Source organism: Topomyia yanbarensis, chromosome 1 (assembly GCF_030247195.1).
Source record: "Topomyia yanbarensis strain Yona2022 chromosome 1, ASM3024719v1, whole genome shotgun sequence".
NCBI lineage: Eukaryota > Metazoa > Arthropoda > Insecta > Diptera > Culicidae > Topomyia > Topomyia yanbarensis.
This window is the reverse complement of record NC_080670.1, coordinates 14398425-14421156: the sequence shown is the minus strand read 5'-3', so window position 1 is coordinate 14421156 and position 22732 is coordinate 14398425. Positions and strand designations below refer to the sequence as shown.

At 39.6% G+C, this 22732-nt stretch overlaps 2 protein-coding genes across 4 annotated transcripts in view; both read left to right on the top strand.

Annotated features, from left to right (window-relative positions):
• Positions 1-11383, top strand: part of LOC131676944 (uncharacterized) — a 105081-nt gene extending 93698 nt beyond the window's left edge. For all 3 annotated transcript variants that reach the window (XM_058956379.1, XM_058956380.1, XM_058956378.1), the window contains one exon: positions 8354-11383. In XM_058956379.1, coding sequence (XP_058812362.1) covers positions 8354-9537 — 1184 coding nt within the window. In that variant the 3' untranslated portion in view covers positions 9538-11383. The remainder of the gene's footprint in view (positions 1-8353) is intronic.
• The window catches only part of LOC131676943 (uncharacterized), a 236724-nt gene that overhangs the window by 103910 nt on the left and 110082 nt on the right, over positions 1-22732 (top strand). The window contains exon 2 of the mRNA XM_058956377.1: positions 19295-19619. Within this exon, the coding sequence (XP_058812360.1) occupies positions 19356-19619 (264 nt within the window). The 5' untranslated portion in view covers positions 19295-19355. The remainder of the gene's footprint in view (positions 1-19294; positions 19620-22732) is intronic.

The window sequence follows — 22732 nt, the reverse complement described above, 5'->3', positions numbered from 1 at the left end:
CTTTGTTTTGCCAAAAATGATCTAGACTGTCTTTTGAAAAGGTTCAAACTTTTTTTTACCATTTTTTTCAAATGTTGTAGGAGTAATTTTTACAAAATTAGTCAAATTTTTGAATAAAAATATTGAAAAAATTCTTCATCGACTCCTACACTAGCAGTTGGGAAATTGGACTCCGAGATGATTATGACTTCCGTTGGGTTAGTTTTCGATAAAAATGCACTGAAAAAAAATGGGTTAGGACAAGAAAAAGTTTTTTTCAAATAACTTTTTTCCTTTAAAGTGCCCAACTTGAATTTTTGATGCTAGGTAGGAAACATAATATCCTATCTTGGAACAAAATTTCATCCAAATCAAAGTTTTTTTTTTGTAAATCGACTTTAAATTTTTTAAATCAATTTTTGTCAGTGTAGAAGTCAATGAAGAATTTTTTCAATATTTTTATTCAAAAATTTGACTAATATTGTGAAAATCACTCTCACAACATTTTTTGTAGGATTTTTTCTACGGTATGTATGTGCGTTTTCACCAAAATTGTTCCAAACACGACAACTTTGCTGAAGACCTTAACCATGTAAACAAAGTATAATTTTTGGTCTGGGGATTCTACCTTAGTTCAACCTTTAAGTTTAGTTTTACAAATTGATAAAAGTGGGACAATACATATTAGAGACCTTGGATAGCGTTATGGAACCTAGGTGTCCTTGAAAAAATATTCACAATATGATGATGGCTAAGGTCTTCTGCAAAATTTCTGGGAAAGTACCATATACATGTATTTTATTTTTTGAGCTGAAATCGCTGTTCTTTGACAGTTTAACTTCAAAATTTGTATTTTTTTAACTTTTCCATGTTGAAACCGTAATTGATCAATTCAATATGTTCTACATACTTGCAGGAGCGTGTAAAATATAACATTTTGTTAATAGCTAATAATGTATACGCACTAAAAATAATATACGCACATTTTATGTTATAAACCGTCGTAGATAAATGGTCATCGGTCAGTAGTAGTTTTTTTTAATACGCTCTTTAAACTACATTACATAAAACTTATTTGCTTCCGATGCCAAAAGATATCTCATTCACCTCCAAATACATCACACACGCGGCTTTAATAATTAAAGTTGTTCCGAAGAGCACACCTTAAACCCCCGCATAAAGCACCCACAAGTGGTCCTCTCAATCGGCACTTTACTTCACCGCATTAATCCCCACATGGTAAGACGCATTCATGCATGCATCCACGCGCCACTTCTGTCTGTCGTTCGCATATATGTATAAGCCAAGCACTGCGCTGAGTGCATTCCAGTTATCGAATTGAAATACTGTTATTATGGCATAATTTGCAGAATCAGACGGGGGTTGTGTTTCTCCTCCCTGCTAGATTGAGTCTCTGTTTTGGATTGGAAACCCCTCAGGAGGGAACCCAAAATTAAACTTATCGCTATCGCACAATCAGAACGGATTTTTTCCCCTTGTGTCCTATTCGAGATCTAGGTCAAGACTCAAATAATGGTTTTTTTTTCAAATAATCCTGCCAAGTTACCATCCTTATGCTCTAGCGAAGTGAAAGTCTGGATGATGCTGAGGCTCGACAGGAAGCTGAGAACAAAACATCAGCAACAGCAGCTCTGCCACTGGAATCACGAATTGAGACTGTGCAGTAGAATAAATTATGTCATAACGGTGTAATAAAGAGCAAACGAGATGTGAGCTGGTTTCTCCTGCTGCCAGGAAGGTGGAAGTACTTATACAGTGCACTGCCATAATATTAGACCGAAATCGGGAAATTTGCGTCCGCACTTTGTCTCATCAGAATCCGGCACTAATTTAGTGACAGGACTAAGCCAGTGCCAGAACTCCTTTTCTTGCGGGACATCGAGCAGGACTACGAATTTATTCAGAAACACAAGTAGTGTTTTCGGTTTTGGACTTAGCGTCAATCCAGCGCTAGCTTAGCCCTGTCACTAAGTTAGTGGCGGATTCTGATGAGACGAAGTCGAAAATTTTTCAACTGTGCTCTAATATTACGGCAAGGCACTGTAGGTAAACAACGCCAGGACTTTCGAACAGCTCAAAGTGCAAACAGGACTAACATCCAGGAGAGGAGTTTTGCATAAGTAATTACAAACGTTTATAGAATGCAGAAGCACACGTTGGCTCATCTCGTTGTACCGAATGAGCGAGAAGAAAAAAAAAACGCTGAAGGACGAGACAATTGCGCGAAGGCCGGTTGATGCCAAACCAGTTTCCTGCTTCCCAACCAAGACGTATTACTATGGCCCGGTAATTGATCTCTGAACGTGATGATGCTAATGCTAGCTAGTCAGAAAGTGGCGCCCATATCCATGCATGCATCGCATCTAACCAGAAGTGTGTGCATCGACGGTGTGGTATGTCGAGTTGAGAATTTCGTTTGGAATGGGAAACAGTTTTACGAACGATAACGAAGCGAGGATACTTGTCGCTGTGTGGCCATTCGTTCGCTAGCAGCTCCCAAGGATCCTATTTTGTCTGGGGCATCGTCACCTTCTGCCGGTGCCATCCTTTAGCGTGGGGAACTTTGTGTACCTACGTGAGTCATAGCACCATCATTCCATGCGGGACGAAACTAAGGTCACATCACGACTTTACCTCTGCTGCTATCCATAGTTTCGTGCTTGGATTAAAGTGAATCGCTGTTTCTGCTGGATTAGGCACTTTGTATACGTTTCAAGTTGTAGTTGTTGTCGAGTAGTGGTTGTTGATGGGCGGGATTTACGGAATTTGGGAGACAATGAATCGAAAAGGTACCGTACGCTGGAGACACGTCCTGTCACTAAGTTAGTGACGTAAACAACCTAGCTTGGATAATTTCGTCCAAGTAAATAATTGTCCTAATTAGAAAGGACGCTGCATTGTTTCGTAGGTTGGCCTATAGTCGATGAAATGTGTATCAATTGGTATCAATATATTATATGTTCCAAATCCACCTGAAGTCATGTCAGTCAGCCTTATTCTGCCATACGACGGATTTTTTTTTGTATTTAATTTTGTATCTCCGGTGTCAAAAGACGGTAAGATGCGATAGTCGATTCTGCGATTAAACGCTATTGCGATTCCTCCGCCGAATCCAGCAATTCGATCACATCGATGAAAAACGAGATTAGAGTTGCTCTTCAATTCAATATTTGGTTTAAAAAAAGTTTCGGTCACATTATGTACCCTCAAGAAGTTGAAAAATTCGTCTGCGCGCGTTATTAATGAACGAGCATTGAGATTTAAAAAATTTGAATGCTTATTTAAAGTCTTTATGAAACTTTAAATTCATTACAATTTTGTTAGCATATTTCCATCCAGTTTGAAAAGCTTAAAACATGGAGGTAGTATTTAGTATTACAGGCATCAATTGAAACATTGATTGCTGCAAAAACTCATTCTTTTTCTTCTGTAATGCTACCTAGATGGATTGGAGCGAAGGAAGCGTTGCGTGAAAACAAAATTGGAGGCGTGGTAGTCATCGTTCTGTTTTGCCTTGTTAACTGCCATTGAAGCGTAAGTTGACGCACCATTGTGGGATGGTGTGACAGAGAAGGAAGATGCTTGTATGTGTAGAGAAGTAATGTATTTCTATTTTGAAGCGAATTAACAAGTTTAAAGATACTATGCTATATTTCACCCTAAGGAGGAAAATTTGGTAAAAACCAAAATTTCTCACTAGGGTGAAAATTTGTTGGTATAAACCAGTCTTTGTACAGGAGGGCACAAATCCTTATTTCATACTATGTTGCGTTTCGGCTTCGCCTCATCAGAAACCGACACTAACGTATTGTCGGAATAGATTAGCGCCGGCTTGACGCAAATCCCTTAAAACTAAAACACACTATGTGTTTCAATCAAACGACTGATCAAACGTGATGTCCCGTTAGAGCAGAAGTTCTGTTTATGCCGATGAGACACAAGTGAAGCCGAAACTTGTCTTGGCTTAGCAGGCCTATGCGAAAGCACTATGCTATATTTCACCCTAAGGAGGAAAATTTGGTAAAAACCAAAATTTCTCACTAGGGTGAAAATTTGTTGGTATAAACCAGTCTTTGTACAGGAGGGCACAAATCCGAAACGCAACATAGTATGAAATAAGGATTTGTGCCCTCCTGTACAAAGACTGGTTTATACCAACAAATTTTCACCCTAGTGAGAAATTTTGGTTTTTACCAAATTTTCCTCCTTAGGGTGAAATATAGCATAGTGCTTTCGCATAGGCCTGCTAAGCCAAGACAAGTTTCGGCTTCACTTGTGTCTCATCGGCATAAACAGAACTTCTGCTCTAACGGGACATCACGTTTGATCAGTCGTTTGATTGAAACACATAGTGTGTTTTAGTTTTAAGGGATTTGCGTCAAGCCGGCGCTAATCTATTCCGACAATACGTTAGTGTCGGTTTCTGATGAGGCGAAGCCGAAACGCAACATAGTATGAAGTTTAAAGATATTTTGCTCAAAGGTAGGCAAATTTTTTATTTTCTGTTGCGTACGAGAATTTATATTTTTTCTCTAGTAGCGCGTGTCCAATTATTCGATTAATGGTTTCCGCGACAATTAGCGCATTCCAAATATTATGTGGTCTAAGCTGAGGCTCGTTATCATTTCTATTCATAAGAATAACTTGTGCAGGAGTAACCCGCATAAATGAGAACCATAAATGGATAATTTGTATTATTGCTTTTGTCGTTCGACAATAAACACGCCATAATGTAATTTGTTTCCTTTATTTTTCAGTCCGATAACCATTTGGGGAATATGGCGTTAGATGCAGTTTATGTTGCAATACATAAACAACGATTTTCCAAAAAAATTTTTCGTGTAATATTCATGCACATTAGCACAAATAGTTGCTCAGTTCCGAGTTTCTACTATTTCTAGTATAGTTCAAATATGGTTTTTTAGCAAAATAGTATAAAAATAGAAACCTACGGTAGGATTTTGGCAAACAATAGTGAAAAATATATTAAACTGATCATGTTAACCATAATTTACTGTAATGCAACAATAACACTTTTTGTGAAAACATAATTCGGTTAAAATGATCAATTTAGTAGATTGCATAAGCGATTATAGTTAACGTCAAAAACACGTTAACTATAATCGCTTTTGCCCTTCGCGATAAAATAACATGCAATCGCGATCATCTGCTGGCATACATAAACCGCTCATATGATCAAGTTAATATGCTGGCACTTACGAATTCATCAACTCGTCAGTCTCGTCTCTTATATACACGAGAAGCCTCATGCGCCATGACCGGATACTGTATATGGGAAAACTCATTACACTAAAATCGTGGAACGCGCGAATATTCAAAAGCCCCCGCGAATATGCATGCACACGGTCATACGAACGAATTTATACAAGTGACATTACATACACGCAACACTCTCGCGGGATCAAACGCCTTAACATATAAACGCTCGAGCTCTGCGCGATAATACAACATTGATTAGCATACAAACGCTCGAATCCTTCGCGATGATACACAAAGGCGAACATGTAATCGCTATCATCGTTTGGCCGAATGAATCATTTCGGCGAATTTTACTTGGTCGAGAATTAGGGCCATTTGGCCGACAGGGCCGTTTGGCTGAAAGGGACCATTTGGCTGAAAGGGACCATGTGGCTGAAAGAGACCATTTGGCTGAAAGGGACTATTTGGCTGAAAGGGACCATTTGGCTAAAAGGTACCATTTGGCTGAAAGAGACCATTTGGCTGAAAGGGACCATTTGGGTGAAAGGGACCATCTGGCTGAAAGGGACCATCTGACTGAAAGGGACCATTTGGTTGAAAGGGTCATTTGGCTGAAAGGGACTATTGGGCTGAAAGGGACCATTTGGCTGAAAGGAACCATTTGGCCGAAAGGGACTATTTGACTGAAAGGGACCATTTTGCTAAAAGGGACCATTTGGCTGAAAGAGACCATTTGGCTGAAAGGGACCACTTGGCTGAAAGGGACAATTGGACTGAAAGGGACCATTTGGCTGAAAGGGACCATTTGGCTGAAAGGGACTATTTGACTACAAGGGACCATTTGGCTGAAAGAGACCATTTGGCTGAAAGGGACCATCTGGCTGAAAGGGACCATTTGGCTGAAAGGGACCATCTGGCTGAAAGGGACCATTTGGTTGAAAGGGTTATTTGGCTGAAAGGGACTATTGAACTGAAAGGGACCATTTGGCTGAAAGGAACCATTTGGCCGAAAGGGGCCATTTGGCTGAAAGAGACCATTTGGCTGAAAGGGACCACTTGGCTGAAAGGGACAATTGGACTGAAAGGGACCATTTGGCTGAAAGGGACCATTTGGCTGAAAGGGACTATTTGACTACAAGGGACCATTTGGCTGAAAGAGACCATTTGGCTGAAAGGGACCATCTGGCTGAAAGGGACCATTTGGCTGAAAGGGACCATTTGGGTGAAAGGGACCATCTGGCTGAAAGGGACCATTTGGTTGAAAGGGACCATTTGGCTGAAAGGGACTATTGGGCTGAAAGGGACCATTTGGCTGAAAGGAACCATTTGGCTAAAAGGGACCATTTGGGTGAAAGGGACCATCTGGCTGAAAGGGACCATTTGGTTGAAAGGGTTATTTGGCTGAAAGGGACTATTGAACTGAAAGGGACCATTTGGCCGAAAGGGGCCATTTGGCTGAAAGAGACCATTTGACTGAAAGGGACCATTTGGCTGAAAGGGACAATCTGGCTGAAAGGGACCATTTGGTTGAAAGGGTCATTTGGCTGAAAGGGACTATTGTGCTGAAAGGGACCATTTGGCTGAAAGGAACCATTTGGCTAAAAGGGACCATTTGGGTGAAAGGGACCATTTGGCTAAAAGGGACCATTTGGTTGAAAGGGTTATTTGGCTGAAAGGGACTATTGAACTGAAAGGGACCATTTGGCTGAAAGGAACCATTTGGCCGAAAGGGGCCATTTGGCTGAAAGAGACCATTTGGCTGAAAGGGACCACTTGGCTGAAAGGGACAATTGGACTGAAAGGGACCATTTGGCTGAAAGGGACCATTTGGCTGAAAGGGACTATTTGACTACAAGGGACCATTTGGCTGAAAGAGACCATTTGGCTGAAAGGGACCATCTGGCTGAAAGGGACCATTTGGCTGAAAGGGACCATTTGGGTGAAAGGGACCATCTGGCTGAAAGGGACCATTTGGTTGAAAGGGACCATTTGGCTGAAAGGGACTATTGGGCTGAAAGGGACCATTTGGCTGAAAGGAACCATTTGGCTAAAAGGGACCATTTGGGTGAAAGGGACCATCTGGCTGAAAGGGACCATTTGGTTGAAAGGGTTATTTGGCTGAAAGGGACTATTGAACTGAAAGGGACCATTTGGCCGAAAGGGGCCATTTGGCTGAAAGAGACCATTTGACTGAAAGGGACCATTTGGCTGAAAGGGACAATCTGGCTGAAAGGGACCATTTGGTTGAAAGGGTCATTTGGCTGAAAGGGACTATTGTGCTGAAAGGGACCATTTGGCTGAAAGGAACCATTTGGCCGAAAGGGGCCATTTGGCTGAAAGAGACCATTTGGCTGAAAGAGACCCTTTGGCTGAAAGGGACCATATGGCCGAAAGAGATCATTTGGTCATTTGGCCGAAAGAGGCCATTTGGCCAAAAGAAGCCATTTTGCCGAAAGGGGCCATTTGGCCGAAATAGGCCACTTGGCCGATAGAGGCCATTTGGCCGAAAAAGGCTACTTGGTCGAAAGAGCTACTTAAAACGCAACCCTATTATTTCATGTCAATAGTGTAGAATTCAAGGATTTGTAATCCAGAAACTAAAAAACTCTTGACCCTTAAACTCGAGCATTTTTTATCATAGAGTTCAAGGATCACTGGTCTTGGAATTCAAGGATCCTTGATTCTTGAGTCTGTAACTTAAGGATCCATTTTGTTATTCAATTATTAAATCTGAACTTTAGGATCCTTGATTCTGGAGCTCAACAATCCTTGATTCTGAAGCTCCGGGGATCCTTGATTCTTTAACCTAAGGATCCTTGATTGTGAACCTATGCATTTTAAATTCTGCAATTGCACGATCTTGGATTATGCAACTCAATTCGTGATCCTTGAACCTGTACTTCGACGACCCATTACCCATGATCCTAGACCCTCAAGACTCCATGACCCGTGATTCTGCGATTCAAGGATTCATGATCTATGGTGCGTAATCTCAAAAGTGCATGATCCTTAATGCTACAAATAGGATGCCCGATCGTAGAACTTCTTTTTAACCTTAACAACCATTCATCCAAAATACATCCAGCTAACAACATTCTAACAATATGTTTTTCGCTTTCAATCTCCCTTCCAGATATAAAAATGGCCCCGATTACAAACAGCACCACCTTTTTCCAGAACGGCAATGCCGCCCAGTTCGATTACATGCTCAGCCTGTACCCGCAGGTACTGAAGCTGAAGGCGGACAACCGCGGGGCAAGCAAGAAGGCCGAAAAGCTGATACGGCTGGACGAGTGGTACCAGAACACCCTTCCGAAGTTAATCCAGAAACGCGGCAAGGACGCTCACCTGCTGCACGAGGAGCTGGTACAGACGATGGAGTGGAAGCAGGCCCGGGGGAAATTCTACCCGCAGTTGACGCATTTGATCAAAATCAACACCCCACGTGCGGTCATGATGGAAACGAAGAAGGCATTCCGCAAGTTGCCCAATCTGGAGCAGGCACTGAACGCACTCTCCAACCTGAAGGGTGTAGGCATTACGATGGCGTCGGCCCTACTGGCAGCCGCCCTGCCGGAAACTGCTCCATTCATGGCGGACGAGTGTCTGATGGCGCTTCCGGACTTCGAAAGCATCGACTACACTGCAAAGGAGTATCTTAAGTTTGTGACTCACATTCAGACTACGATGGATCGTTTGAATACGGAAGTACATGGCCCGGATGCTGCGGAGAGCAATGGCGAAACGCAACCGAAAAAATGGACAGCGCATACTGTCGAATTAGCTATGTGGTCCTATGCAGTAGCGTCAGATTTGCAACCGGAACTGCTGAAGGATTTGCCGGAAAGTAACGGATTGGTTACAACCACAAACGGAACGGATCACGATGAAAACTCACAAAGCGGTGCTCCCTCAGAGGACAGCAATCTGGACAGTGAGAGTGCATCCAAGGATGCAATAATCAGCATCAATGGAAATGCGGACAGTTTAGACGGATCGGAAAATGGATGCTCCAACCAGGATGATGCTATGGCCACTGATGCTAACGAGGACACCAATGGTGACGTCATTGGGAAGTCTTTCCCAACGGACAGCTTAGATGATTGTACCAAATCGGGTGACAGCTTAGACGGACCTCCGCCGACGGCAGTGGAAGCGACAGCCGCAGCCGTGGCCACTCTCTGCACCGCTGATGCCGAGGGTGCTGTGGATAGTGATTCGCAAAGTAGCAACAGTCAGCAGAAACGTCCACTGTACTGCGATGAAAATTCCGAAGATCAACCGGAGCTGAGTGCTCCGAAACTGATAAAGCTGTAGAACCGATGGCACATTAGCGGCCGCAACGGATTCGCCCCCCTTTTTTCTCTATCACCCTTCTGAGATGGTTTTTTTCCTTTTTGTTTCCGGTATGAGCGGTTGCGAGCGCGAGTTCAACGCAAGAAATTCGTTTGATTGAGAGCGGAAGCATCGTAGGTAGTTTCTTCATTCTTCATCTACACACAGACAAACACCAAGCCACGTATTTATGATGCCCCTAGGTTTTAGCAACAGCGTAACATTCACAAAGAGAAACTGGCAACACATTTTTTCCGGTTCGAACGCATCTACTATACCACTTGCTGACTCTTAATATAATGTATTGTATTCGTAATTATTTTATTTACAAACCAGCATTATCAGACTAGCAGTAGACATTACAGTGCGCGTTTTTTTTTAAATTTAATTGAACATAACTATCGAAGGGAAAATTCACAATAAAAATACATGAATAAATGAACAGCGCTCTCGTTAGGCCTTAGTTTAATGAACGGTTTGAAAATGGTACAATAGAGGCACACCAACAAGAATACAACAAAAAAAATCTACAGGAACACGATTCGTATTGATTCCCTCACCTTCCATACCCATTCTTTTTTTATTATTTACTCCCATTGCTGTAGCGCTGGGTGGAAACATCCACCTCGGATGTGCGGTGAAATCGATTCCTGGCTTTTAATTGTGCCTTTGTTTGAGTTGTGGAAATGTATCATGTGAATGTATGTTTCATGCGATATCAATCGAAAATATCTGCATCAAGGAACGTCAAAGAATGATTTCCAAAACGTTTGACCACACTTGACCTTTTTCAACTGAATGATTTGAGGCTATTTTTTGGCCTGTTGAATTCAAAATCTAAATTTTTGTTCATTCTGCCAGTGATTGCTCCAATTAGCGAGGTACAATTTGCTGATTGCTTTACTGCCCATAAATGCATGAATCCCAAATGGATTTTTGTGGAAAATGAGTTATCTGTTGGATTGTATTCTGTGTCACCACTGAATCACAATGCACAATTAAAATTACCATGTTTGTTTACTGCCCATAATGGCAAGTCAGTCCCATGTTCTATGGGATTCCATATCTACATGGGACTGACTTGCGATTATAGGCAGTTTAGAAGATATCGAAAAAAATACCAACACAAGGTTGTCCCATCCGCAAGGCTTACTGAAAATGTAAATCTTGAACACTGGGACTCTTATGCTTTTATGGGCAGTTTATTGGTCTACAAGTAGACCATTGTATCACATTGTACTGATCACAGGTGTAATTTTTTGACGGCGATTTTTCGAAACTCGTAACTTTTTAAACGATTTTATCAACAATCCTAGTTAATTAAACAAAGACGAACCAAATTCAGATTTATTTGGCACTTATTTCACTTAAGGTGTCGACAAAACTTTTGAATAGTGAATATATTGCTGTTTAATATCCTCTCACATGACAAAGCTTCTCATCAAATGGAATCGTTTCACCGCGCAACCCATTCCTGTACCAACTTGGTCCGCACCGAAAATTTTTTTTCCAACAAGTCCCTGTTTGCTATACATATACAATACATATAATCAAAAGAACTGAAAATTTTCTGTTGAATTACTTAGATTTAATAACATTTTAGACACAGCACATTACTCAACCCACGAACCACTGATAAACCCCGGTTTCTTTTCATTTGGTTTTGGGACAACTTCTTTACGGTTTAAGCAGCAGAGCAAAGTTAATTCAAACTGACAGAATGTGACTTATTAGCAACTAAGGTAAATCATCCAACACATTTTAAAAAACAAGCCAGCCGCGCAGTGACACGCAGATGTTGAAGAAAATAAAGCATGCACAACAACCGGACCGATTTCCATTGTCGTGATTTTTTTTTTCCTGTCATAGTGCGCAGAATGTTGTAAGAATCCCCCGCATGCATCTGTGGGACCCATCTGCTTTTATGGTCGTACTAGTGCCCACTAGAACGGACCGGTTAGGTACTTTTCGGCTAATAGAATTAAGCAACACACTCACAATGTGAGACATGGACAAACAGCTAAATATACGGATGGATATATTTTTGATAGTCTATTTATAACCGAATATTAAGCAATGTTTTGTCCCGATTCAAACGTGGAAGCAAAGGTGTATTTGGCTTGCAAGCTTCTAATTGCTTCTGAACAATCCGACTGGCGTATACAAATTATTTAGAATGTCAAATCTTCTACTTACTGAAGTTAACTCGATCGTCCAAAGTGCAAAACAAATTTATATTCTACAGGTGGAGCAACCCAATCCAATATTATTTCCAAACCGAGCCGAAGACGTGCCCGTTTTGATAGTTTAAGAAGTGAGAGTATAACATAGTAAACGAAATCAGAAGACACGAAAGAGACAACAATTTTCTACTTGTAAGATGATAAAATCAACTGAATCGCAAATATCTTCTTATCTGAACACACAATAGGTTACGACAACTAGCGGTATATTGAATAAACACAACCATCCAAAAAATAGGCAAAAATAAGAGAGATGTTTTTATTCCATCCGAAAGGCCTCTACGTCCCAGTCGCTTCCTGTGCAATGGTGGGCGGACGGTTCGGATTCCATATTTACCAGACACCTATCCATTAGCTTTAACCAACATTAACATTTGGTTAACATAAATTGAAGAACATAAATATGTAGGGGAACCCGGGGCTATTAAGACAGGGGGGGGGGGGGTAATTCTGACCTCCTCGATTTCTCAGAAAATAGCAGGACTTTCTGACTATCGCACATATTCGTGGAACCGCTATTCTGAAACATTATTTTTGAGAGCTGAATTTGATTCTATGTTCTTTGTAGAAAGGAGATACAACGTGTTTCGTTGTTTTGCCATTCTCAATACAAAAATCATTATAATGGAAAAACCGTGTTTAAAGCAACAAATAAAAGTGAAAAAATAACAAGTGAGTGTTTTGGAAACCTTGAGGCTTCTATTTTATGGAATGATTTTTGTTTAGGTGAAAACACAGATATTTTAGGGACGCTCACCTCTTTTGTGCGATATGAGCGTACGGGGCAATTCGGACCCCCTATTCCGTTCAGCGGCTTGCGGCTGCGCACACCATTGCACACGCCACAGCCAAGAAAATACAAGGGCCGCCAATCGACAACTGTGACATACCAGATTAAGTTTTTGTAAGGGAATTTTTTTTGCTTCTTAAGGATATTTCATAGGTAAACATAGTTCCATTGCAAAAAAATTAAATAAAAATGACGGTCTGAATTGCCCCGTAGGGAGGTCCGAATTACCCCTACATTGTAAAAGGATTGAGTGGTGTGAATGAACATTTTATGGCACCAAGATGTAGCTGAGGTTTCAAACTAACAATTAGGACTTTTAACCGGTAACTTTTTTCACATCTATCCATCTAAATGGGCGATTTGCTTAAGTAGGTCCGAAAAGCCCCGGATTCCCCTTTTATTTTAATATTGAAATTGCAGAGCAAATTTGTTTCGTAAATGTTCGGTAAACCCATTGTTTCTGAGAATCATGAGCATTTCAGCTAGTGACAGTATTGTTGTTTGTGCAATATTTCGTTTCGGCTGTAAAATTATCCACAACCCGGTCAAACCATTCGGAATTTGATTCGGAATCCTGAATGGAGTCAGTATGGATTCCAAATCAAATGCAACAACCGGTTCTGAGTCGGAATCGGTTGTTGCATTTCATTTGGAATCCATAATGACTCCATTCAGAAATCCGAACCTGTTCCGGAATGAGTTTAACTGGGAAGGAGGACGTTTGCTTTGGTGTCAGGTGTTTCAAGTGCGTTGAATTAGGGTGACCAAAAGTTTTAATTTCCCAGAACATTTCCTGGTTGTAAGGCTCAAGTTAGTTTCTTTGAGCATGTGTAAGAATTGAATGCTTGGTAGTATGCGTAGGAAAAATTGAGTACAGCTTTGCCGCCGGCTTATCCATATAAAGCATTTATTAACTCTAAAAAAATCATTCGATTTATTAGATTATCACGATTCAAATAGTAATACAAATAGCAAAATAGTTGGTGGAAAAACAATTGACCAGGCGGAATGGTGTTTTTGAAAAAGTGGCTGTGGTTTTTTTCATTACGCAGCACCGTGTAGCGGTGTGACAAAAAATCATCGCCACTTTTTCAAAAGCCCCATTCCGCTCGGTCAATTGGTTTTTCAACAACTATTTTGCATAATTTGAATCGTGATAATCTAATAAATCGCGTAATATTCTTCTTTTAGACTTTAGAAATGTTTTATATGGATAAACCGGTGGCAAAGCTGAACGCATTTTTTTCCAACGCATACTATCAAGAGTTCGATTCGTATAGACGCTCGCTCAAAGTTCTTTGAACCGTTGCTGACTGTCCTGCGGCCTTATACTGCACGGTGTGTGGCGTGAAATGACCAAACTCATTTCACTCAACGTGACTTTTCTCATCCAATACTGATGAGACACTTCTGGTGAAGTGAGACGCCCATTTAACGGTAATGGGCATTCTTACCTCACCTGAGTCGACTCTCAACACTGGGCGAGAAAAGTCACATGAAGTAATTTGATTTAGTTATCTCACGTCACGCTCTGAACAGATTATGGACAGTCGAGGAAAATCCTTGATTTACTCTGGTTTCTCTTTGAAGCCTAATTTAATTTACGTTGTAACGTAAACTCATTCTCAAGCGGAATTCGAGAAAAGAAGCCTTATTAACTCGAATCTTCCAATTGTACAATCCGATGATAGAGGCAGATCACTTGTGATGCATTTTTAAAAAATCAGCGAAATTCAATGCATTTCCATCTAAATAGAAATTCGTAATGTATTTTTCGTTGCCTGTAAGTCGTCAAAATCCTACAAAAAAACTAGCCCTACACTGAAAAAATCCAAACGTTAATTCTATTTGCTTCAAACCACTTAAAATCCATATGAAGAAGAAATGCTAATGTTATCACGCGCACACATACCTTCTATGTGTCAACTGTATAAACTATGTATACGCACACATAAGTTATATGTACGTATTGTTATAGAATCGGGTTTTATGTGCCTTATAGTTATGAAATGTGAATGAAAGATTAATATTTCTTGTAAATACACACATTAGGTTTATGTGCCAGCAAATAGTATCTATCTGCCTCCGCTAATTGCAAAAATCTATGTGTAAAATCAATAGGCATAACGTTAAATTTTTTTTTGAGTGTAGATCCGATGCCTCTTTTTAACGTACGTGACATGAATGAGCTGTATGTATTTTGCTGGTAAGTAGGTAGTTATCATTTAGTTATAACATTTGAAAACAAAGAAAATTGTAAGCAATCGAACAGGGTCCAGTGCTTGTATTATTTTTAATTAACACGGCTCAATGCGATAGCTTTATAGAGCGGTGGGTCTTTTATATATTTATAACATTTATGCAAAATATTTTTCCGAGTATCCGAATCTTGTGCACGCTTCCTTTTGTTGCACATGAAGACCCTTTAAGGCCGCAGGAAATATTTGCTGTGTCATCTGCTGCAGCGTGATGATCGGCCGTTATGCCTTCTATGTCGTTGCTGGATAAGTCCATGTCGTCATCGCTATTGTTGGCTTGGTGTTTACGGTCTGATACGCCAGTTTGTTTAAATTCAATCCATGTTTTTTTTTTCCAGTACGGCTTCTTTATTCTTCTGTAGTACACTCATGTTTACTACACAACGGGGCAGCGACACTATATTATGGTTTTATGATGGATAAGGTATCGGACAGAAAGTAAACCAGTTTGCTTGCTTTGCTGGTAGCGATGCGGTATTTTTTTGCTTCTGCTCTCGGTGAGATGAGAAGATAGACTAAACGATCATTTCTGCAGGAATTTCGATCCTAGCTCACAGATCGGGAAATGATGCTGCCATTGTAGATTGCCAGGTACCCGTATTTACATTGACGTTTCTACTTTACTTCAACACCATTCATTTGGCGATGAAAACTCCTCTCCGGGGCTTCGCAGACTATTTCAACAGTATGAAGCTTTCGCTAATTGTGGTGTAACAAGAACTGCGTGCGTGTAAATCCGAAAAAGTGATCGAGGATCGAATTCTCACGAAAGATATTCTGGCAGAACTCTGTCAGAAGACCTCAATGTTTAAGACTGTTGAAAACCTGGGAAGAATTTCGCCAGATGCGCTCAAGCATAGACATAGGTCGAGGGGGTCTCCTTTCGACAGTCCTGGGTTTTTAGTTGCTTGGTATGGCTTCGAACCTTGCTCTCCAAAATAGCCCAGAGAGAATAATTCCTTGGAATCGTGTCTGGTGAATATGAGAGCCATTGTGTGGTCGAAATGAATTTCGGAAAATTGGTTTTCAGCCATTCGTGGTGCACTCGCGCTTTGTGAAATGGTGCCGAGTCTTGTTATAACGACTGAAATGTTTGCCCACGGCTTCAAAGCAGCCTACTGAGCACTTTCCCAACAGTATGTCGCGTTTTCTTTGACGCCAGGCTCGATGAAAACAATTGGAGAGCGCCCATCTGCGGTTACAGCGACCTAAGCCATTATTTGTGGCGGGTGCTGCCTCCTGGTGGTAAACCAATGACTCAAATTCATATGTATGGCACAACTCGGAAATAAACCGTGCAAAGATCCTGGCAATTCCACGGCACGGTGACTGGGTTTGATTGGAACTTCGTCGTGGATTTCGTTCAAGTCGCTGCTTCGTTATTGAACCATCTCACGTGACGTTGCAGTCTATTGATGCCCATCTCCATGGTGTTTTGCGATCCCACCAGTATTGTGATTGGTTGTGAATTTCCAGCTGAATATAAAGCCATAACACTATTATAAATTCCATCGCAAATCACTTATTTTGCGCTTGGCAAAATGATTTCGTATGCTTGTAAACAATACTCCGAACGGCTATTCAGCCAATCTATAGACAGTTGATGCCATTGCGACAGCTGCACGAACGGTCTAAAGTTACACTTCGAGTGCCGCACCCTGTGCACAGAGAACAAATGTCCGTGACTATAGTTATTAACTATTTAAAAAGAAAAATCTATTCACGGGTAAACTAGATGCACTATTGTCGCCATTTCGTTTAGTGAATTTTAATTAATTGGGTCATTAAGCCATATGCTGTTTTCGATTTTTTCCGATGCAGCTGACATTAAAGATACATTTTTTCACTTTTGTACGCAAAATAAACAAATGAAAATTATTTCACAAAATTTAATTATCACGATCACATCCTCCATTGTATTACCTTGATCCCTATTCTTTTGCTAGAATAACTGTAAAAAATGCTAACCTATGCAGCTAAATTCACTGGCAAAGGAGATTGATAGTGTCAAACAAGGACGGGTTTACATTTTTTTAGAAAATAATTAAAAATCATTCTGAAGTCTAAAAGGTTTGACATTTATCACGATAAACATATGATTACGGCTTAAAAGCCAACTGTCAAAATTCTCTTTGAAAGGAAATTCCGGACAAACCGTTACTCGCCAATCGCAGAGATTGGTAGTAAACACAAGAGAAAAGTTTTCTCTTTCATTAACTGCTATGAACTGTGTTTAGCCAGTAACGGCTTGTCCGGAATTTCCTTTCAAAGATAATCTTGACAGTTGGCTTTTAAGCCGTAATCATATGTTTATCGAGATATATTGTAATATTTAGAAAGATGAGCTCTATCGGTTCATGAAATAAAAGGTGATTTTTTTCTTCATTTAATTACCCAATTGACAACTGATCACATATAGATTTTAAATGTCTGTTTTGTGCAGCGATGCAGCATGTTTTTGTGAAATGTCTGTAGAAGAATAATTAAAATGTCTGTAAAAGTCTGTAGATGGTTGATTAAACTTTATTTACACTACGTTATTACTTTAAAAGTAGCTTGAAATTTGTAAACTATTGTGAAGGAATCACTCGTATTCGGATAAAATTATTCAAGTGCAATTTCGTTAAACAATATTACTCTTTAAAAAGTCTGTAGATTTCTGATTACGTCTGTAGGAGACCATCAAAAGTCTGTAAAATACAGACATGTCTGTAAATCTGGCATCGCTGGTTTTGTGGTGTTTGTGTTATGTGACGTGTACGTGCATGAGCCGCAGAATAACTTATTCTGCCACCTGTTGTGGGCAGATTTGCTGCACCGATTCCCATTCCAGTCACAAAACTGATTTTAACTGGAATCGGTTGTGTCACTGGAGCCGGAATACGAATTAGAACCAGCCAGCATTCCGGTTGATTACGTACGACACCTTGACAGATATATATCGAAAACAAAACAAACATGCTTCGAAGCGAAAACAATGGGAACACCAGCGGCAATCCTAATATAGTGTTCTGTATCAGTACCTACCAGTGCTAATTTGGGTACTAGTTTAGATACATCGTCTACCTAGACACCCAGTTGGAGCTAGTTACTGACGAGGAGAATCCGAAACACTAAAAACATATTTCAAAGAAAAATCGCATTCACGTCTGCAAGGTGAAAAATATCAGTACACAGATCTTAGAAGACACATATGTTTCAATCAAGCATTTAGAGCAATTTTCCAGTGACATTTTTGTTCATGTAGCTCCTTTTTATAGCCTAACGCTTTACCATATAGAACAAGTAGATAACACAACGATCGTAAATTATCAACCGATTTGCGGCTATTACTGACGAGTTCGGTTCAAAGTTCCGATTCTGCTTCTTTTATTAAATATGAAATTCATAAATCAAATTCTGTTCATACCATATCTGCTTCCCTAGCTGAGAGTTGATTCAATGCTCGCAATATGGACCGATAGATGAACAACGTTCTTCATTTTTCACCTTTATCGGTTTTTCCTTCGCAATATTTCTCTATAGATGGTTATAATAGTCCAAGGATATGAGCACATTGAAGGATATAGCGCTACCCAAGTATAAAGTGACTTTTATAAGATTATAGTTTATGGATAAATTGAGCATGCAAATAAATTACATCTCATACCAAAGCGCGCATCACCACCCTCCGCTGTTTCCCTGTCAGTAACGGCCACAATTGTCTCCTATAGTGTCATCGTTCGTGGACTTCCTGAGGGTGTCATAAGCGGACGTGAAGGACATCCCCCTACTTGCTTTTCATAGCCACCCATCTACCAGGAATAGGGTGTCTCGCGTATTGACAACCTTGAACATATTCAATATAAAAATAAATAGATTCCTACCGGGCCAGACAGGAGATGACTGGCGAGCTATTCTTCAACAGACTGAAATAAAATCAGCTGATGTACCCGGTGGGTTTCCGTGATTCTACCGATAGAAACAACATCGAAAATAAGAGGATGGAGAAAAAGTTTATTGCCCGCTATCGATGAATAGATGGGAACTAGCTGAAGCAATAGAAATAGGATCCTTATCGGTGTAAGGTGCGGACGCTTGGAGTTACAGAGGGATATACAAGGGAGTAGTGAAAATCAATCTTTCTTCGGCTTCACAACGATAACGGTTCCCATAAATGAAGATCCTATTTTCAGTGCCTCGAATGCAATATGTATTATGAACCAATTTAAACTTTTAATTGCTTTCGGCTCGATATCCCCTGGTTTTCATTTTTGTGTTGATTCCGATTGTGGATATTGTTTAATTGAAAATGAAATGATTGAAATATTCCTTGGAAACGTTTTTAGCAGTATTTTAATTGCATTCCGACCATCATCGGCCAAACAGAAAATTCCAAGGAAACCCAATAAAAGAATTCATTCCTACACGTACACGGCAACCCTAAAACTTTCAATTATCCTCCACAGCCGTTCGGTTTCCGAGAACGCGCTAACACCGAACACTATACTGGAGATAATGTAGCACGAGATGTCGGCCCTTCGCAAATCAGCATCGTTCCGATCGCGGATACCGGTGCGAAGAAGTCGGGTCTCCACCCGGCGCTGTGTTAGTCCACAGCCGTCGATGTCAACGGTGACCAGTACCGGTTCGATCTACTGTGGCAGTGAGTATGGTCCCGCAGAAGGAACCGATGCCGGTCCCAACGCCGGTAGACAGTGGTACGAGCGACGGTACTCATCGACCAGTTATTCCAGCAGCGACGAGAGCCACGAATCGGAGGTACCACTGAAGGTAAGTTGTATTTTTGGTTTGTATTTGGATATGTTTATTTTTGCGGTTTTCGGTTAGGGGAGACCGGAACAAGTTGATACGTATTTCATCTTTAAGGCTGCAAATCACAAGAAAAATACACTACTGCTGTGATTCGCTGATTGGTCACTTTTTACCTGAACCGCTTTTTAATTGGAGTTGGTCTCTAATGCCGATTTCGGTTTTAGATCAGAGTCGCCCTAGGTTCGCTCTAATATTTACAAAGTCCATACAAAAGTGACAGCTCAGAGCGAACCTAGAGCGACTCCGTTCTAAAAACGAAATCAGCATAATAGTAGAAGGAATAAATCAAAACAAAAACATAACTTTTGTTGCCATAGTTATTGAATGATTCGACCATGAATCTCCACACTGATAAAATCATAACTTGAGTAAACGAAAGAGAAAAGTTTTCTCTTTCATAAACTGTTGTGAACTGTGTTCAGCTAGTAACGGTTTGTCCGGAATTTCCATTGAAAGTGGATTTTGACAGTTGGCTTTTAGGCCGTAATCATATGTTTGTCGAGAAGTACCCATTAATGCGTAGAAAACTACACCGGCGTAAAATAACTATTGAAATCCATAAGAATCGCTTATGACTTTGCGCCACAAGTATCTCATATGAAAATCATAAGTTTGTCTTATGATTTGGCGAAGAAAATGGCCATCTAGCCACTTACGGATTTTATAAGATATGCTTATGAAATTCCTAGGACGTTCTTATGATCTTCATACAAGTATGCTTATATTAATCATCGTGTTCAAATATAAATTATAAAAGAGATTTCTTGTGAAGTTCATGAATGTTATGCGCCTGATATAATAAATAAGAAAACATTTTTTATTCAGTTTTTCATGTCTTTTTTAATTTTTTAAAATAACTATAATTACCCTTATATTCAAAAGTCTCCAATTGGAAAAAGATTACGTATTAGGAAGCTAGATGTTTCCAGGTGGGCTCAGAATTGGCCAATAACCTGCGGTAGAAACTTCTGTTATTGCACAACATTGAAGAGATACTGTAAAATATTAACAAAAAAATGAGGCAATAATCATTTAACAAAAAAATACTTACATTTTTTAAAGCACAGCGCCATATCAAAACTAAATCTAATAATGTTTTCTTGACTTATGGCATTTTCACAATAATATTTTTATAATAATCTTAGGACACATGTATGAATTTTATAAGGCGAACTTATGAAATTCATATACATGCTTATGTAATGCATAAGCACCTAATGGAATCAAAATTGTACATGGTCATAAGTCGAAACTTATGAAATTCTTAAGTTCTTTTTCCTCGGTGTACGCATTTTCAATAAAAGTGAAATAACCAGAGCTTGGAAAATGAATCAGCTGAAAAAGAACGAACACTCTTCATTCGTTCTTCGCTTCACGAACATACACCCTATTGAACCATTCACCACTGAGCTGCGGAGTTGACGGCTTTGGTTCACCACCACCGAGGCTGGTGAATCATTGCTGTTCTATAGTGTAGGTATATGAGCATAGCGTAATAGTACCCGTTGCTCATTCTCTCTCCCATTCGAAGAGATATCAACTGCTATGCATCATTCGTTCTCCATAGCAAGCTGTACATAGGCACCCAGATTCTCTTTGCTTGCTGGGTGCGAATGTAGGTACAAAAAATGATGCCGCCCAGCTGCCCCGGAGAGCAGCACTCATAACGAGAATGTGTTTGTTGTCTTTTATTATTTTTATTCGAGATATTCTGTGCGCTTTTCATATGCAATATTTTTTTAGTTTTGTGATCAACCTATTGAATATGTCGAATTGTGAAAATTCAAATAGGGTTAAGGGAACATGTGGAGACTTTACCAAGCACGAAATTCAACAATTATTAATAACGTGTTCCATTTGGTACTTAATTTTTTTTTATATTTTTATATTTGTTTCGATCCCATCAGCTAATTTTTCATCTTCTTCATTTCGTTTTTCATCTTGCTCCCTTACGCTTATATTTGAAACTTTAAACGCGATTATCACGATATTTGCGGTGACTACGAGTGCCGAAAGAGTTTGCAACGGATTTCAAAACTTTATTTTTGCTTGTTCGTAATTTAACTGCCGTGTCCTTGAACGATTCCATTTTTTCGTCAAAATTTTCATATTAATGTTATGGATTTGTTAATAATTTTTTTCAGGTGAAAATGGTGTTTTTTTTTTTTTGGAAAAATCGTTTCCGTTTCCAAAAAGAAGAGAATTTTTTTTCAATCAATCCTTCAAGGACACCACAGATAGATACACTAATGATTTTTATGGCTGATTTTGTGACACGTGAACCTGCAATGTAATCAGTACAGTTAATCCAAAAAAGCAATGCATTAAAAAAAAATCAAAGCTCATGAAATACAATCGTTTAATATTTTTAACTAGTACTAAGAACCTCAACAATATGGGAAGAAAAGATAACAGCATGTTAAATGCCATTGTTTTTTGTTCTGATATTTTAAAATTCTCTTGCTCCCCAAGCCTTGGTCAAAGCTCCCGCGGTGGGTAGACTTGACCAGAAAAAACGATCACAGAAAAACTTTTGTAACTTTTGAAAAAGTAAATAATCAATTCTGAAAAAAATCGTTAATACGCAGAATACTTTTGCATATTACATTTCAACGAGTTTTGGAAGACATTCAATTATTAAACCAAAAACAATTTGTCTTATGGAATACAATATATTTTTAAATATAAGCCAGTCGTTGTTCAAGTTCAACTCAGGGGTTTTTTTAGTATTACACAGAACTAGAAAAAATCGTAAAAATTTACGTGTTCTGCTCCTGACATATACGAGCATCAAAAATGTTTTAGATTTAATTTTAATTTCACATGACTATGAATTGCGTAAATCATGTCAATGAATGCAATTTGTGAAATTGTTTTTATTAACCAGTTGACAAATTTTGAATGATAGGATAATAATGTTGATGGAATAGGAAAAAAATATAGTGTGATTTTTTTCCATTTAAACAAAATTTGAACACATTTTTGGTTGCCTGGTTGCAATAAAAATCTCGGGTAACTTAGAATAAAGGCATTAAAGTCAACTGTCAAGATTCATTTGGAGGATATTCCGA